The 18,868-nt window shown below is 40.7% G+C and overlaps 1 protein-coding gene across 1 annotated transcript in view; it reads right to left on the bottom strand.

Moving 5' to 3' along the window:
• slc6a5 (solute carrier family 6 member 5) overlaps positions 1-17,373 on the bottom strand; it is a 17,638-nt gene extending 265 nt beyond the window's left edge. Inside the window, exons 1-13 of the mRNA XM_034078161.1 lie at positions 16,885-17,373; positions 14,849-14,987; positions 14,194-14,325; positions 13,891-14,064; positions 12,305-12,455; positions 11,043-11,175; positions 9,268-9,402; positions 9,072-9,175; positions 7,120-7,244; positions 6,697-6,809; positions 2,961-3,092; positions 2,472-2,571; positions 949-1,049 (exon numbers count right to left, since the gene is read on the bottom strand). Coding sequence (XP_033934052.1) covers positions 949-1,049; positions 2,472-2,571; positions 2,961-3,092; positions 6,697-6,809; positions 7,120-7,244; positions 9,072-9,175; positions 9,268-9,402; positions 11,043-11,175; positions 12,305-12,455; positions 13,891-14,064; positions 14,194-14,325; positions 14,849-14,987; positions 16,885-17,373 — 2,028 coding nt within the window. The remainder of the gene's footprint in view (positions 1-948; positions 1,050-2,471; positions 2,572-2,960; positions 3,093-6,696; positions 6,810-7,119; positions 7,245-9,071; positions 9,176-9,267; positions 9,403-11,042; positions 11,176-12,304; positions 12,456-13,890; positions 14,065-14,193; positions 14,326-14,848; positions 14,988-16,884) is intronic.
• Positions 17,374-18,868: the final 1,495 nt, after the last annotated feature.

Here is an 18,868-nt window from a genome sequence, read left to right as displayed (position 1 = left end):
TTTTTTCTCAATTCAAAGACTATTTTTACTAATTCGGGCAAAGCATTCAGATTATGTTGCAACCTTCAAAACAAAATATACTTTGTACTGGAGGAGACACAGTGACATGGCACCAAAGTTCATTAAAAACAAAGGCAGAAAACCCCACCGTTCTTCACAAAGTCCTATCCCTGCAAACTCCACACTCATGGGTAAGAATATAAACAACTATTACACTTCAAATACAAATGTTTAGACTTCTGTAGCATGATGTAGTCTGAAGATGTATTTCCAATTACTAGATTAAACCCAGGATGCAAGGCTAAAGCTAAAGCAGACCTTCCTTTTACTATATTTACAAAGGATTGGACAGGGTGGGACAAAGTGTACATTCTATTGACTACATTTTGGAACCTGAAAGATTAGAATAGGAGGAAGCAATTGAAAACAGAAATAAACCCAAGGCCGACAGAAATACATTAGCTTGCTGTACACTGTAGTGCATCAATGAGCTTCCCGAGGAAATCAGATCTCCCTGGAGAGCAGCGAGAGGACCAGCCGGCCTCGCTGCTGCTCCATTCGTCATCGTCACCTCTGATTCAGAGCTACAATGGTTTCCAGTACAATTACTAACACGGCTTCTGGCCAGGGTCCAACACTGAACTCTGTGCATCAGATTCTGCTACCACAAATAAATGGCCGTTTCCCAGAAAATGTGTTGTCTGGAGATAAATGTATGTGTGTGTTTGCAGCAGCAGCTGGGTTATCAACAATCAGGCAGTAACTATTGTGTAGAACAACTTGAGACTTGGTGACGTGACAGGAATAGGAAAAAATGAATACATTTCTGTTGCTTTCCAATTGCAAATCAATACACTTGAAAGGCAGCAGTGAAAACATATTTACGCCGCACATGTTCTGTGTGTGCGTGCGAGAGAAAGAGAATAAGATGAGCAAAAACAAACACACCGTCAGAATGGTTGGAGTCACAAAACCCCAGCAGATTCTCCAGAATCGGTTTGGCTGGAAACCAATCATCATTTCAATGTCCTCACAAAATCTCTGCAGACCTGCACGGACAGAAAGAAAAGAGAAGCGAAATGACATAAAAGAACATACATGGGAGAAAGACAGAAAGAGGAGACACAGAGACTGAGCTGGGTTTAATAAGGTCCCTTAAATAAAAGGCCTTGTAAAATGTGTGACTGTGTGTGTGTCTGAGAAAGAGAGAGCAGTAGTTTCTGTGGTCCTTCAGAAAAAGCGTGGGAGCAGATGGCTTCATTCCTGCGGCTTTATTGACGGATAACAGTGAGTGACATGAAGAGGCAGTCACACAATCATTTTAATATGTCACCTGTACTGATGCTCTGACAAACTGGAGTTTTCTCCACAGCCTGTTCCTGTACACCTGAGCCCTGTGTGTGTGACTTAGACATCACGACAGAGACTCCTAGTGGTCACATGTGGAATTACACTGTGTATACCGGTGAGAAAGGGAAGTGAGAACTGCTGACTTCAAGATGATCAAGCTCTTATACACATAGACAACACATCTTTTAAACTTTTTGAAAGTTTGAAACATATTTAAATACTAGCCAGGGTAGGCTATTGAATTACTTAACATGTTCATAAGAAAACGAGTTAAGAATGCGACTAGAGAACTTCATTTTTAATGTTTAATAATAGATTTTAAAGTTCCTTTTCATGTCGATAAGGTTTTGAATAAAACATGGGATTTTGTACACCAGAGATTTTTCAATTTGGGTTTGGGTCGAAAGACTTTTCTATTTCTTCTGTGTGAATACAAACGTCTCTGAAACAGCATGTGAATCCTCCTGGGGCACTAAAACTCTTGCCTAAAAGCTAGGCTGATTCAATTATTATATGTTTAGAAAATCTTTGAAGGGTCACTTTGATTGTTTATGTCAAAGACAGCTTTTCTAGACATACGAAGTCTGTGAAACCAGTAATGATTCGGTGGCTTTGGAGGAGCTTTGTCAAGTCTGAGAAAACACCTCAAGTGGCACCACTCGCACTTCACAACAGAGTTTGAAAGACATGGACATTGAGGGTCTTACAAAAGATGTTATCAGGCTGCAAATGAAGTGTAGCATTCAGGGTTTGTTGAATTACTTCTTATATAAATGAAGAATTCCTCTTAAAACCAGAACAGTTTCCTGCAGCTGTGTTCAGGGATGTTTGGATATTTGATGATGGATTTTTTTAATGTAAGACCTGCAAACAAAAGGGAGGATGGAGCTGAGATTGGTCAAGATATGTAGACAAAACTAACCAGATTTGCATTGATATAAAATGAATACCCAAGGAATATAATCTAATGAGAACATTCGTTCTCCTCAAAGAACAAAATAGTCCGTATGTTAGTTGTTAGTTCACACTGTAGGTTGTAACAATAACATTACAGCCTCCAGTGGCCTCTAGCCATTCATTCTTGCACGTGAAAGAGATCAAACAGGATCAGCTGTACTCACCATAGAGGTAGGAAATCCCCAACAGCTCACAGATCGCAATGATGACCAACGAGTAGGAGGCTGCGTACGTGTCCACCAACTGCAGCATGAACATCCCATTCTGTCACAAACACAAAGTAAGTGTTACAGCAGTTCGAGGTATCATCCTTCAAGGACACCTCTCCTCCTTCACTCTTTGTCAACCTCTGACTTCTCAATGGAGATAACTGTCACAGCGACTTGCACTGGATGAAAATAAATGACGTGTATAAATCCTACTTTGGGCTGGATTTTGCCTTCTGAGGCTGTCTGGGGGGATTCTAATAAGACTCAGCCTCTCTTGTTCCAATCAGCGAGCCTTGTCCTCTGAAGACCGACTTCACTTTACATGCAGAGATCTGTCGGCTTATTCAAAGAAAGAGTCCAAGGACATGTGGAGATAATGCTCAAATGTCCCTGTGGGGCCTTGAAGCATCAGTGTGTGCATGGATTTGTGTTTTAGTGCCGTACCTCTGTAATCATAGGGAACCCGCAGACGAAGAAGATGGCACAGAAGATCAAAGTAAAGAGTGGTTTGTTTTTCCTCAAGTATTTGGGGAACTCGTCCGACACCGAGGTTACGATGGTCTCTATGGTGGCGAACTGGGATGGAGATAATAGAGAGGAAGAAACAGAGAGAGTTCAATCACATGCCAGATGAAAGATTTTTCATTCAGACTCAAATTTGCTTAGCCTATAATAGAACAAATTGAATTAAATGATGTTAAATCATCATGAAGTTCGAAATGCTAACTCTGAAAAACACATCACCACATATCCTGACTACAGAATGACTGAAATGGTCTAATCAGCCCAGTTTTGCAGCAGCATTTCAACTAAAAAGCCTCCAGTCAGCACGTTTTCCTCTTTTGTATCAGAGCAGTTGATGATGCTGGAATTCAGTATTCAGAGCCGTTCGTCTCCAATTCATCCTATAAACCCAGTTCAGTCAGACAACTCACGTGTTTCTTTCACATGTTTATTAGAAGCAGCATATAGTTGAGTTTGGCATCTAGGCTCGGGCCTCATCACTCCACAGATATACATAGCACCATGAGTGATGATTAAATAACTAACCCCCGAGCCTACAGGTGGAAGCTGGGGTGGTGGGGGGGCAGCGAGCAGCAGCGACGTAGAGGTAGCTGCAGCAATAGCAGCAGCAAGCAATGCATATAGAGAGGCAGGTTAAATAGAGCGGCATATTAAGGAGACTCTGTTTGGTTGCAGAGTGGCAAGGGGGCGTTATGTATGAATGCAGCATAAGTGCTCGAGTTGACTGCCTGAACTAGCTCGCAGGCTTCGCCCCATTTTTGCCGTAATTCCATTTATTACCAAAACAAATAAAGAACATTATCCTAATCCTGAGGAGGAGCATGTTCCATTAGCAAATGCAACATGATGTTAAAATGGGCTCAGAACCCAGAGGACAGCAGCAGATGAATATGCAAACAGGCAAATTGAGAGAGTGTGTATAGTCAGTGTGTGTGTGTATACTCTGTAGAAAGCCATTGGAGCTGAGCTATCTGCCTCCTCTCCGCTCGTCTACTTCCTACTGAACTCCCAAAACTAATTTCCCGTCAACATCCCAAGCCTATTACCACCGAGCTTCTTTCTACAACAAAGCCACCAGCCCTCTCTTCGGACCTGCCGCTGCCAAGGCAAAGTAACATCATCATTTACTGTTAATGTAGACTTGTGTGTTAATGCGCCGCTGTGCCCCCGCTCCTCTGCTCGGCTCAGAAGCATCACACTGCATGTAGAAGAGTTGGTGTTTTGTACTGGAACTGTTTGCCCCAGGATTGTATCCAGAGGTGCTCTGGACTTTTTTTTAAACATGCCAGGGACTTAAGGGTTTATTGAAGTCACATCAGGAATAAATAAGTGCAGTAACTGACACAATTACAGTTCTGTAACTTTGAAGAGTGGTGTGCATTGGTAGTACAGAAAAGGAAGCACTTTGAAAGTGTGTTATTACGAATTTAAGCCAACAAAACAAACTTGAAACACAATTGTGACAGCTATAAATTGATAATGGCTAAATATACAAAGCTAGCGAGCACAACAAAACATATCATTTTGTGTATAATTTAAAGGCACGTTATAATTACATTTATAATACATTTTACATCTTTAATAATAATGTTTAATACATTAAAATATTTTGTTTAAATACTTTAATGGCACACTCAAGGCCTCCAGCCTCGTAGATGACAAAAACTGGTTAATGCAGTTTTCTACTTATACTTGACTATCTCCACACTTGTTTGTGATGGTTTAATCTCGAGAATGTCAGACAAAAGTTTGGAGAAACAACTTTATTCAGGTACTTTAATTGTACCCAAACATAGATTTACTTCAGGGTTGTTGTTGCAAAACTTTAAGGTCAACTTCATTTCACTCACTCCAATCATGCAGCCCCCCCCCCAGCTCAAGAACCCAGAGAGCTCTTCAGCTGAAATCAGCCACAGTGGGTGGTGTGTGTGAGTAATTATGATAATTAGGTCAATGTCTATACCGAGTTTATACCGAGCTGCATGCTGCTAACAAAGTTGAGTGTTTACTTTGAGACTCTCCTTGCCAAAATAAAGCTTGCTGATGTTATCAAACTTAGAAATCTTCACCAAGAGACTGGTGCTGTTTCAGCCACTTCTAAAACATTGTGTTCTCACAAACAAACAATGGCTACTCTCATTCCCGTACTCTGATCTAAGATTGTTATTCCCCTTAAACAAAAAGCTCTGCCCTTGGAGCTCGAAAATATAAATAATTTATATAATCATATGAATCTTTGTCATTTTAATTTGCAGCTACAGACCCACAGAGAATAAGCACTGCAGCTCCAATTATCTTTTTAGACTCTGTTGGAACATTATTTTTGGTTTAACTGCACATGTACTGTTGGGTTCAGCCTCAGCTCTGCCCTATCACCCTTACTTCCCACAGCAGCAGGCTGTTGTTTTTAAATGTTTTTCCAAAACAATCCCCTATAAAGTCATAGTACACTACCTACCCAGTACAACACAACAACAACAAAAACCATAATTTAGCAGGAAAGTGCATGAATGTTGCATTTACAATCCTCAGGAACTCCACTCCAATCGGAGCATAGTGCTGCTCCATTTCTGCTGGATTTGAAAATGTTGGTTGTTGTAGGTTTTACTACATTTGACAAGCTGTGGAGTATTGTTGGCCCCCAAGTGGCCAATACATGTCACCATTTTAAGGTCCAGGCTTGTTTTGCTGTCTTGTACCAGATTCCAAAGAGAGAAGTGACATCACTTTCACCACTGTGTGCCCACTACAAAGGGATGTCCGGCAGCTCTTTAGCCTATAGCTTAGAACAAAGACTGAAAGCTAAAGATACTTGCTAACATCCATCAAAAGCAAAAATAAAAATCCAAACCAAAAGCTATTTCTCAACGTCAACCACTGAACAAACGTGATTTCAGTGTATGCAGCAACAGTCCTGTCCCTAAAATGAGTTTCCAAGCTAGCTAAACATAGCTGAATGCTCTTCACACAATTGGTAGCTAGCTTAGCTGCTAACAAGACACAACATGTAATAACAACACTTTTGAGGTTTTATTAACAGGGCTAGTACAACAGTTTCTGACGAATCACATGTCAGATTTTAATTCTTTTCACATCTGAAACTGGCTAACATGACAGGTGTATTTTGAATTGGGTTGTTGAATTGTTATTTGTTATGACCTGACTAAGGTGGTCCTAACTAGCGAACCAACTTTAAAAAATAATAATTTAATAAGCATAGTATAATTGTCAATGTAATCAAATAAAGAAGTCATATAATATAGTGTAAATGTCAATGAAACTAGTAGCAAGTGTGAGGCGTTAGGGGTTGGTGTGAATAAAGGTTTGTGTTGGAAGGAAGACCAAAAGTAACTAATTAACTATAATTAAATCAAATATAACGATAACTTACTATCAGCTTGTAATGCCTAAAATTCTGATTGTGTCGAAATAGCTGGCACTTTTAGAGTACCACAAAGTAATATAGGGCACACACTCACAGACACACACTCACAGACACACACACACACACACACACACACACACACACACACACACACACACACACACACACACACACACACACACACACACACACACACACACACACACACACACACACACACACACACACACACACACACAGAGACACAGAGACAGACGGAGCAGTGGTTACCATGGTATCCAGGCCAAGAGTCAGGAGCATGAGGAAGAAAATGATCGCCCAGAAAGGAGACAGTGGAAGTCTGGTCAGCGCCTCTGGATACACCACGAATGCTATGCCTGGACCTGACACACACAAACAGAGCAAACACACACAGAGACACACACACACACACACACACACACACACACACACACACACACACACACACACACACACACACACACACACACACACACACACACACACACACACACACACACACACACACACACACACACACACACACACACACACACACACACACACACACACACACACACACACACACACACGTACGTAAATGAAGATGACCCACACCATCTCCACAGCAGGTAAAGTTTTCAGGTGTGTGTGAGTGAACAGCTCCGGCCTGCTGCTACCGTGGTAACTTACCTTCATCCGCCACCTGCTCTATCGGCACTTTCAACTCATGTGCCATGAAACCAATGACCGAGAAGATGACAAAGCCAGCAAATATACTGGTCGCACTGTTTGTACATGTCACAATAATAGTATCCCTGCAGGGGAAAAGAGGGAAAGGGAGAAACAAATGGTTACTATCTGCTTTAGTGATGTAAATAATGCAGCAATATGTTAAACATGCAACATAAAACCAATTTGATATGATGGTAAAGCTCTATCATTTGAAACAGGACATGACTGTTGTGTAAAGCAGAAAAGAGAGACAATGGCGCCATCTGGTGGTAGGAGTTAATACTGCAAATCTAAATGTTACAGAAAGTGTATACAGGGGGGTGTAGTGCATTATGCATTATATTGTAAAATAAATAATAACCATGTAATGTTATGTAATGGGCATGTGTGTAAAATATGTTATTAGATAGGTTTATTGAAGGTATTTGTGTAGCAAAACATTCATGGTGGTAATTTGAATTGAAAGAGAAAATGTTAATATGCAAAATAAAATTATGTGTGTTAGGTTATGGATATTTCTTAGAATTATGAAAACAACTTAACAACAAGCCCTTCTGAAGTCTAACATTCATTACGTTTAGTTTATTTGGAGAAAAAAAATGTAAGAAAGAAAAGTACAATTCTCTTTAAATGTGTTGGTTTTGTAGATGTGTCCCATACATGTGACTAGTGCTGCGTACCGGTACGCCGAACCGGTACTGGACTTGTAAAAAGTTTCGGTTCAAGTCCGGTTAAAACCGGAACGTCAGGAACCGGTACTTGGACTCGCAAAAAAACTAGCACTTACGTATATTCTGGTGTCTGTGGTTATTTAAACATTCCCTGATAAACGTTATTCAGCGTCAATAAATGAGTGCTAATCCCAGTGTGCTCAGTGTCCAACATCACATGTCATTTCACCTTCGATTTACGGTTTGAAAACGTAGAATTTCGCCACATGCTAATGCTAACCGGAAGTGAAGAATTTTCAGAATAAAAGTTTTAAGTTAATAGTGTGAACTTTCGTTTTTTTCAGAATAAAAGTGATTTAAATTAGTGTTTTTAATTCAAAATTACGCCATATCAACATTGATTTTAATTTCTAACAGTATGTATGTACATCACTATGTATGTAGTATGTACTGTATAATGTACACATGTAGAGTTGTAGAAAAGACATGGTGCACAGACAGTACAGTACACTCTGACTGTACAGCCACTACAGTGTAGCCTATACTGTATAGTAGGTGTGTAACAGTGTAATGTGTATAGTCTACTCTACACTCTACCTTTCAGCAACGTTTTAGGGATTTAGGCTCAGTCAGCTCAGGGACTGTTTGGTTACTTTAGTTTGGTAAATGAAATAAATGTTTGAACTTTGTAGTAGTTCACTGTAGTTGCTGTCATAAGTCATTTGTAGACTAAGTGGCACATTTGTACTTTGTAGAGAAATGTGGACACAAGTTAGATGGGAGCGCAATAAACCTGATGAGTTTGAATTTGAGTTGATTATGAGTTAATTTTCAATTGATAATTAGCTCACAATAAGTTCACTTTAGTTACTCACACAACTTGACACAAGCCATGGGTTCAGGTCCGGACTTATAAGTCCGGACCTGAACCTGAACCTCTGGACTTGAGTCCGGACCTGAACCTGAATGTGAGTCCAGGTACGCAGCACTACATGTGACCGTTATATGTTTCAAATTGAGTGGGAGTGAAATGAATAAAACACAACAATAGTTCACAGATTCGAAAGACAGAGGGGGATGCTTTAGAAGAGAGGAAATGAAAGAAACACTGAACTGCAGGCTGCAAAGAGTCACATTCATTGTTGACATTTCTACCAGACATAAAGAAACAGTGTCAGTGTCTACAGTGACAGTTTGAATGTGTCTGCCAGAAGCATGGTTTACCTTTTGTGTGTTTACCTGTAGCAGTTATTGTGGAACTTATTGTAGGAAGAGAGAGTGATGAGGCCTCCCCAAGCAGCCGACAGAGAGAAGAAGATCTGAGTGGCTGCGTCTTTCCACACCTGACAGAGGAGAGGAAGGGCTGCAGGTGAAGAGCAGGAAAAGGACAGAGAACAACACAACATGGGTGAATTAAGCGTCATGCGTCAGGTACCTTTGCAGACCACAGTTTCTCCCACTTTGGAGTTATGAAGTAGAGGATGCCGTTGAAGGCACCAGGGAGGGTCACTCCTCTGATGAGCAGGATGACCAGCACCACGTAGGGGAAGGTGGCTGTGAAATACACCACCTGAGGAGACAAGATGAGGCGAAGTGAGAGTGGGAAGGCCAGTAAAACAGCCTGTGTCAAGTTGCTACAATATTTTCAGTGGGGAAAAGAACATTTGGGCAGTTTGTATGTCAATCAACTGTTCCAAACACAAGGTGGATGTAATGTTGGGGATCCAGTCATGTAGACTAGATTATAACTTTTGTTGTTCGGACAACATTTAATATGAATTAACCCTAAGAAAACCAGCAACCAAACAAAAACAACATTATTCAGTCTTCCAGGTTTGATTTCCGCACACAGAAATGATGATAAATACAAATAATATGTGAGGTTACACACACTGCACCTTAAAATAAAAACTGTCCAGATGTTTTTTTCTATTATGTAACATGACAATCTGTTGGCTCTAGACGGTTTCAAGCCAGCTGGTGTCTCTAAAGGTTTGACAGTGTGTGTGTTGCATCTATGTCCAGCAGAGGGCAACACTATACAATAATTCAACTTCAATAATCTCTCAATGGATGCCATACTGCTCTAGATTCTTGTCCAACAAGGGAGGAAAATAGAGCCACCAAAAAACAGCGGGTTTTAACTTCTTTGTTTATATAAGTATACATATTCTTATTCGATTTTTTAAATTATTATTATTATGAAATGGAGCAATTGTTACAGAAAGATATTTCCCCTGGAATAAGTATTAGGATTCGGATACGAATGGATCAAATGAGACTTTGTTGATACTTTGCAAACTGTATGCCCAGGCAAACATATTAATGCGGAAATTTCACAAGTGCTCTGTAGATGTGAAGGTATCACTTTTCAAAGCTTTCTGCACACGGCTCACCTGTGGAGTAACTACAAGGCTAGAAGCATGCAAAAACTAAAAGTTGCATACAATGATGCTTTACGGTTGCTGGTGAGGGTACCAAGATGGCGCAGTGCCAGCCAGCTGTTTGTTAACTTGGGGGTACCTACCTGTCAAGCCCGTTTAAGAAATGTAATGTACAAATTCATGTGTCGCCTAGCCTAGAAGACTCTGACAATCATGTTATCTCGATTTTAATTAACCCTGTGAAGATTTCTACTCGGTTCTCTTCCATGATTTGGAGACATTGGCGCAACAGCCTCCACAGACAGTGAGCGTGTGGCTATCTGTCATTGGACTGATTATATGTTTTTTATGTTTGTTTTTTTGTTTAGCTTTAGCTTATTTATTTATGTGTATCTTGTCATTTTGTATGTGATATGGACCTTGAGTCTGAAATAAAGATTGAATTGAATTTACAAGATATTTGATCGTTTGTAAGAATATTTTTAAAAATATTTGTTATCTTCTAAGTTGTATATTTATTTTAAGGCCTTATTAGTTCAACCTGATGAGAAATTAAAATGAATTTCCTCCAGATTTATTAAATAAAAAAGATCGCATTTAATTAATCTGCTTTTTTTTAATATGTTAAAAGCTTGGTCTAAAATCTAACAGCACTTGGTGACAGTAAGGGCTCTTCACTTGAGCTCTTCCCTTGCTCACCATTATGCAAAATCTCATCACTAGGGGGCACTGCAATCACACTTGTTCTCCTCACCAGATAAATAAAGTAGCAAACAGCAGAACAGACCAGAGGACTATTTTGAGGAGAATTTTTGTTTTGTGTTACCTTTCCTGACGATTTGATTCCTTTGGCTAGAGAAGCGTAGACGATTAACCAGGCGAGCATCAGACAGCCTGCCAGAGGCCAGCGGATATCTCCTGGAAACTCAATTCCTTTGGAGATGTGCAACACGTTGTACCTGCAGGCGGGATTCAAACAGCAAAACTCAGCCTGAAAACACACCTCATAAACTCAAACAAAATGCAATGCAATACACAATTCATTACATTGCATTTAGCTGACGCTTTTATCCAAAGCGACTTACAATAAGTGCGTTCGACCAACAAAATACAAACTTGAAGAAAACAGAATCATATAAGTACATCAGGCTTCATAGAGCAAACACATGTCAAGTGCTACTCAACTGGCTTTAGATAAGACAGCCCTTTATTAGTGTATAAGTGCTTTGTTAATAGTTCTATTGCTCGAAGTGGAGTTGAAAGAGATGAGTGTTCAGTCTGCGCCGGAAGGTGTGTAAGCTATCTGCTGTCCTGATGTCAATGGGGAGCTCATTCCACCATTTTGGAGCCAGGATAGCAAACCCACGTGTTTCTGCTGATGGGAACTTGGGTCCCCTTCGCATCGATGGTGCAGTGAGCCGTTTGGTTGATGCAGAGCGGAGTGCACGTGCTTCAAATATGTATTAGCAAATAACTAACTTCCTTTTTAAATGTTCAAGTCATATATGTATTGTTCCACAAATCTTTCAAATATGTTCTTTAACTGTTCTTTAAGTTATTTGAGAATTTGTATAATTATTTGACTTCATTGTTTGTAGAAGTTTCCCCTTATTCTGTCTCGTTTCAACACATTCATTAAATACTACGAAAAAAAGGTTTATTTGTTTTTTGTATATGTTTTTGAGTTGTAAATATACAACTTTTGATTTATAACTGGAAAAAGATTACTATTATTATTTTTGCAGAACATTTTCAGGTGAAACTGGTGTAAAACCTTTTTCTTTGTGTTAAATGAATTCCTTAACATATCCGTTTTTAGACACAAACATGTTAACACATTGTTCTGTGAAACTCCTTTATAAGTGTATAGGCAAACTTTAAGGAGTTAAACATTATTCTCTATTATCATGATCAAGCTTGGTGATTTTTTAAAGACGAGTCGAGCACATTCAAGACAAACATATCTGATTGATCTTTCATCTGTGGAAAATAATAAGAAAATTAAAACTTCAAAGTAAAACACAGCAGTCATTTATGTTACTATGAGTTCTTAATGCTACTTTTATTGGCTGTTTATGCCAGACTCACTTGAAGTACTCCTCGCTGGGGCTGACGTAGGTGTGGTTGCCGTCCACCGTCATGTTCAGCAGTTTGCTCAGGTTTCCCATAGTGTTTGCGGACAGACAGAAAGAGGAGTTCTTGATGGAGGTGAAGTTTCTGTCCCGCAGGATGCACGAGTCTGTTCCAATCAGAAACCAACACACGTAAACTGGGAGAGACTGGCAGAGTGCTGCAGTGGGACAGAGCTCACTGTCCCTCAGGCTCACCCACTGAGTTAGTGGGAGCGGACACATGGATCTGAGTGGGGGGCTGACAGGAGACAGCAGTGTGGATCCTCAGTGAGAGGACTTAGTTAGATGTTTTGTTATTTTTGTTATATCAAGCCAGATGTGAAAATAAAAATGATTACACTGAACTATCTATAATCAATGCCTCATTTATGATACTCCAGGAGTCCAGGTAATGTAAGACAAGAAAATCGCTTTTAATTTGACTGCAAAATATTGTCATGCAGGCAAAGTGTGATGACACTTGTTTAAATCCATTGTATTGCAGAAAACATGTCAGTGCTTTGCTTTCAGATTTTTTCCTAAAATGGCTAAAACACTGCATATAATATGTTACAAAACAATGGCTCAAGCACTCAAGTGCATAAAAAGAGTGTTTCCTGTTACTAGGAAAGACAACATAATCAAACCACTGAACCTAATGCAACAGCACTGCAGAACATGCACAACAAAATCAACCTCAATAAACGTCTGTTTGACCGAAACATTTGGAAAAAGCACAGTCAAAATGGTTTGTGTATTGTTTTGCATGCCTATTTGTATCAGATTGTAAAGATGTAATTGAGTCCACTGCACTACATATACACGTATGATTTGAACGTATTCATTGCCTAAATGACAGGTTTTATATAACCTTCAATAACCATAATGGTTGACTGATTTGATCACTACTAATATTTCTCCTTTATCTATAATTTCCATCCTTATTGAGGTCCAGAGCCTAGTGTTACATGCCTGCAGTTCACGCAGCAGCCAGCAGGGGTCAGTCTCGGGCACACCGCAGCACTGCAGCAGCCTGTACAGTAAATGTGTCAACCAAGCAGTTTTTTTGCTAAATTCACACAATCGCTAAAGGCGAATATTAAACAAAATTAACGGAATTTCGATATTTATTCGAACCACGTCGACATAAAATACCTCCAAGGCCCTCCCCACACATTTTCTGCAGAGAAACCACCATTTCATAAACAGTTTCATTTAAAAATTAACCAAAGCCATAACATATGACATTATCACACAAAAGAAGAATCACAACTATTTCAAATGTTTGTTTCTAAGTTGAAAATGTCACATTGAGGCCTGGCCTTACATATAGTTTGCCATCATAAACAATGTATGGCTTTTAAGTATTTTGGGGAGTGAAAACACCGCAGAGATCACAGGTCAGGATTCATTATACTGCAGGACACCTCAGAGGGAGTCGTGACGCATTGCGCATTGTGGAGAGAGAGAGGTACTTTTGGTGTGTGTGTGTGTGTGTGTGTGTGTGTGTGTGCGTGCGTGTGTGTGTGTGTGTGTGCGTGCGTGTGCGTGTGTGTGTCTTACCTAGCAGCAGCATGTCTTTGTCCTTACATTCCGCCGTGTTCCACTCATTCCTACAGTTAGCCCATGGCAGTGAGCCCTTCAACGAAGCGAACAGGTAGTACAGTGTCCAGCACATAATAATATTATAGTATATGGCTATCAAGACAGATATTATCAACATGGCAATCCCGCAACCTAAAATAAATAAATGAAACGAAATATATAAATTACTCTTGAGAAAAAGTAGATGAACTCTTGTTTATAACAACAAATTAGTTTTTTATTTTTGAATTGGCTCTTGGTTGGTTAGTTGTTGCAGTGTACCTTGCAGAGCTGGGATGCATTTCCACACTGACACGGGCCCCTGGCTGGCAAACTGGCCCAGGGCCACCTCCATCAAAAAGATGGGGACGCCAGCAATGCCCAACATTGTCAGGTAGGGGATCAAAAAAGCTCCTGCAAGGAAAGGAAGCAGCCGGATGTACAGAGCGCAGTTTAAAAGACAGAAAACTAACACTAAACTGTTATTAGAATTGAATGTAAGTAAAGGATCTCATCAGCTGTTATTCAAACCAGTTTGTGCCATTACATTGATTGATAAAAAAACAAAAACATAAATGATCTATAAACGATTTCAAGCAGCTGAACAAGTAATTGATTGTTATATAAAATGTAGTGGATAGTAATAATAATAATGGTATTTATAATATCATTAACTGTGTCTTCGTTCACAGCAGTCTTATACAAATTATTAAGACTTATTTAAATGCATTTTTATTAACATGATCTTTATTTCTTTAATTGTTTTCGTTGTTCTCATTCAAATAGTGGCTATCGAAAATCTCTCCTGTATTTTTTCCGGCTGGTCTAAGGGCTATAGAAACATCTCAAAAGGAGCAATAGAAATACATTAAAAACCCTGATTTCTGATGGGAAATAACTCAATTTTTTTTCGACCAGATTTTTGTTAGTGTCTTACCTCCACCATTTTGGAAGGCAAGATAAGGAAACCGCCACACGTTCCCCAGACCCACAGCATAGCCCACCATAGACAGAATAAAATCCAGTTTATTGGTCCAGTTTCCTCTGGCCTTATTCTCATCTCCCTCTTCATCCTCCTCGTCAGCCTAAGAGAGAAAAACATTCAATTATTCTCCAAAATAAAACCCACACTAGACTCCAAGTTAAACCATAACTGTATATTAATACTATAAATAAAGACCTGGGCCTAAAAGATGGAATTTTATAATGAAAATATATGGACGTTAGTTCTTTTAAGTCAAAAACCACCAACTAAATCTCTTTTTAAAGAACAAATAGGCTACAATTTTATTTAACTATCATAAAGAAACCTTGAAATATTATCCCCATTTAAAAATACAAACGAATCAATACAAATATTTTAGAGTTCAGCTTGGAACATTTGATCTGAATTTCCCTATAAAGGTTTATCTTATCTTATGATTTCCTCACTAAAATTCGTTCCATTATAAAATGGTTCCATTATGTTGATTTCATTAACAGATGCAGTGGACAATCAGATATCAGCACCAACTTTCCAATGACAACCCTTTCTAAAACTCGTCTTTAACTGCACCTATGGGCCCGATATTGCAGCCAAACCGCTTGAAAGCACCTCCTAAATCTAAGATTATAATATTAAAAAAGCTGCTAAGGGTCCACAAATATAAATCAAATGGGCTACTAAAAATTCCTAAATACAATTGTACGGCAGGATATGAGCAGAATACAAGAAATTGCATGGATATTCAGATAATAAACAACACCATGCATGGGAATGTGTGTATTTGTGTGTGTGTGTGTGTGTGTGTGTGTGTGTGTGTGTGTGTGTGTGTGTGTGTGTGTGTGTGTGTGTGTATGTGTGTGTGTGTGTGTGTGTGTGTGTGTGTGTGTGTGTGTGTGTGTGTGTGTGTGTGTGTGTGTGTGTGTGTACGTGTACGTGTAAGTGTGCCTGGGGTGGGGGGTGCCCTCCACGGGACTGAAACAATCCGCAGTCTCATGTAATACAGTGCTGTCTATCAGCCGGATAACACCTGGGCTTTTGGGCCATACCAAGTGTGTCTGCTGGGAGCGGGGAACGCCGAAAATACCACGAGAGTATAATTGAATTCCATTTATCGTGCTACCATTGTTACTGTCTGAAGAAAAATCAAGCAGAACAAATCATTGGAAATCGCTCTGTACGAAAAACAAATAGTCTCATTAAGGACTAATGTTCCATCTGCACTGACGCTGATCAGATCATCCATCACACTGATTCATAAATAAGACGCCGTTTTGTTCCCAGATATTTAGCTGACATAAGCAGGTTTCAAAGTTTTGATCAGATTGGTGCAGAGGGATCCGGACTTGACGCTGCGCAGAGCAGGGACCCCAAAGAGCTCAGAATCCCCCCAAAGAGCTAGAGTCCTTTACATGCAATAATCCGGCGTTTACACATGCTCCATTCAAAACCGCTATAGCATGCACCTCTGCCATGTGGCCTTGTGGAAGTGTTAATTCAGCCTGGATTAAAACATGGAAAAATACTTTCTACTATATCATTTGTAAAAAGCCTTTGTTTTATATTCCAAAAATGAACGATCTATATAGCCTATCTTAATGAGTGCTTAATTTGTAGGCTATTATCTGATCGCCATGACAAAAGGGGTCTCATAATGTCTTAGTAACCGGGGGTTACACATCCACTGCTTCATTCATTCACCACTCTTTTTAAGCACATATGTGGCACATCTGAGACACATCAGAGACAACACCATAAACCAGCCAGCACATTTTTAAGGGATATTCATCTCAACATTACACACTCCGGATCTTTCACTCCACCACACATCAGCAGCCCTGCTCTACAAAAGCTCTGCATGGCGGTGGGAGCTCCCAGGGGTGTGCACCTCTCCCGTTGGAAACAGCTGGTTAGATCCACTCAGAGACATACGGAAACATCCACACCGCTCTCAGACCAGCCGCTCTCCGTTAAGGAAACGCTTCATTTACCTGACTTACCCCCGCCACGGTGCCGGGCTGAACAGACGTGTTACCATCTGTTCCCAGGATGATGGTGGTTTGGCTCATAGCCGTCCAGTTGCCCGCGGTGTTGTTCTGCTCTGCTGCCCGGAGTGGGTCGCCGTACAGGGCGGCCCCCTCTCGGGCCGAACCTGCGGATTCTTTACTGAAGGCCGAGTTCACGACCACGGATCCAGGGGCCGCTGGAGCGGTGTTTTTAAACGTCCCATACGCTTTATTGCTGTCCAGTTCTCCCGGTTTATTTTCCGTGGAAGAAAAAGTTTTGCCCTCGTTGCAGGGAGCAGGCGGCTGAGGCGCCGGGTGGTGGTGAGGGGAAGCCGGCGGGCAGGCGGCCGTGTTGTCCGGTTTGCTTGCTGTAAGTCCCGCAGCTCCGTCGGGCTGCTGCGCAGGGATGTAGCCGGTGGGAGCGCTGGCCGGCTGTTTGGCCATTTCTCTCTGGTCAGAGAAATCCTGGAACATGGGAGTGACAGATCAGCAAAACAAAAGGCAGAAAAACGACCGAAAGCATGAAGCTGTGGTGAAGCTGCTGTCCAGCTGTGCTTTGGACCTAACAATACTCAATTGTCTTTCTGCAACATTTTTCTGCAGCATGTTCTGGCTGCTCTATAGTTTCAGCTCACAGTCTACCCGGTGTGTTGGTTTGTGTGTGTGTGTGTGTGTGTGTGTGTGTGTGTGTGTGTGTGTGTGTGTGTGTGTGTGTGTATATATGTGTGTTGGTGGGAGGGGGTTTGCTCGGCTTCTCCAGTTCTCGCTTTCTGCAAGATTCTTTAATTTTACGCCCCATTTCCCCCTCATGTCATTCAGCCACACACATCCACTGATTTTATGGGCAATAGACAAGCTGCTGCGGGTCTCTTGGTATAGCTCCACTCTCCCCGGCAGGCATGCAAGATCACCGGCGTTACAGCAGTGAGCGGACCCGAGGCGGGGAATTACAAATGACTCCCTGAAATGCTGCTTTGAGGGATAGCAACCAGAAAATCTTCAGTTTTGAAAAAGAAAAAAAATCGACTTTGTCATTGATTAATGCTCAGAAGTGATTTCAATTAGTGAGAAAACAAAGAACTGCAACTGGTTATAATCGCTTATATTTAAAAAGAAAACAAGTAGCCTATCAATCAAAAATAGAAAAGTGGTATGATAAACAAACATACAGTTTTCTCGCGTCAGAACTTTAAAAAAAGCCACACAATGGGCTTCTACGAGTTAGAAAAAACGGAATAGTAGGTGACAGAAAGAGAGAAAAAAGTTTTTAAATGTGGAGTTGCCGCAGCTGAAAATCAGCACCATGGAGAGCGTCGGAACAGCAACGTGCCAAACGGCATTTAAAAAGTGTCAATGAACATGAACAAATCCCAGAACAAGTTCATCAAACAGATAAAACAGCAGATAAAAGTCAAAAAAGTGTTTTCGAACACTTACCATATTTGGGTGTCTGCTGGCAGGCTGGGGTCAGCTGTAAGAGAGGACTGGAAGCGGACTGCCTGTACCCGCGCAAAGCAGCGAGTGCAAAAGCTCTTCTATAGCTCCGTGGGAAAGAGTGGAGTTTGCGTCAGTGCAGAGCAAGGTGCCCTTCGCGTGACATTTTCTTGATAATAGGAGTTTGATAAATCATTGGCCTTGATTCGGATTTTTAAAGGAGCCAATACGACGAGGGGCGCGTGAGTGCGTGCGTGAATTATGTGCGTTCTTGTTACGCACGGGCACGGCATACGTGAGCGCTGGACGGACACTTTCCAAAGCTGATTAATACACTTGTCTCTGGGGACTCGTTTGGGATAAATATTTCCAGGTTTAGGATTTTATTGGAGAGGATCTAATGCAGCAGAGAGCACGTGTCTAAATAATACTGTGCTGAGTCTTGATTCTCTGGTAAAATTACCATTACAGTAGCCACTACTGAAAGGACCATTTGCAGTGCACAAGATTCTTGATTTTATAGAAGACGTTGTTA

The sequence above is a fragment of the Pseudochaenichthys georgianus genome, chromosome 3, assembly GCF_902827115.2.
Source record: "Pseudochaenichthys georgianus chromosome 3, fPseGeo1.2, whole genome shotgun sequence".
Taxonomy (NCBI): Eukaryota; Metazoa; Chordata; class Actinopteri; order Perciformes; family Channichthyidae; genus Pseudochaenichthys; species Pseudochaenichthys georgianus.
This window is presented reverse-complemented; position numbering and strand designations above follow the sequence as displayed.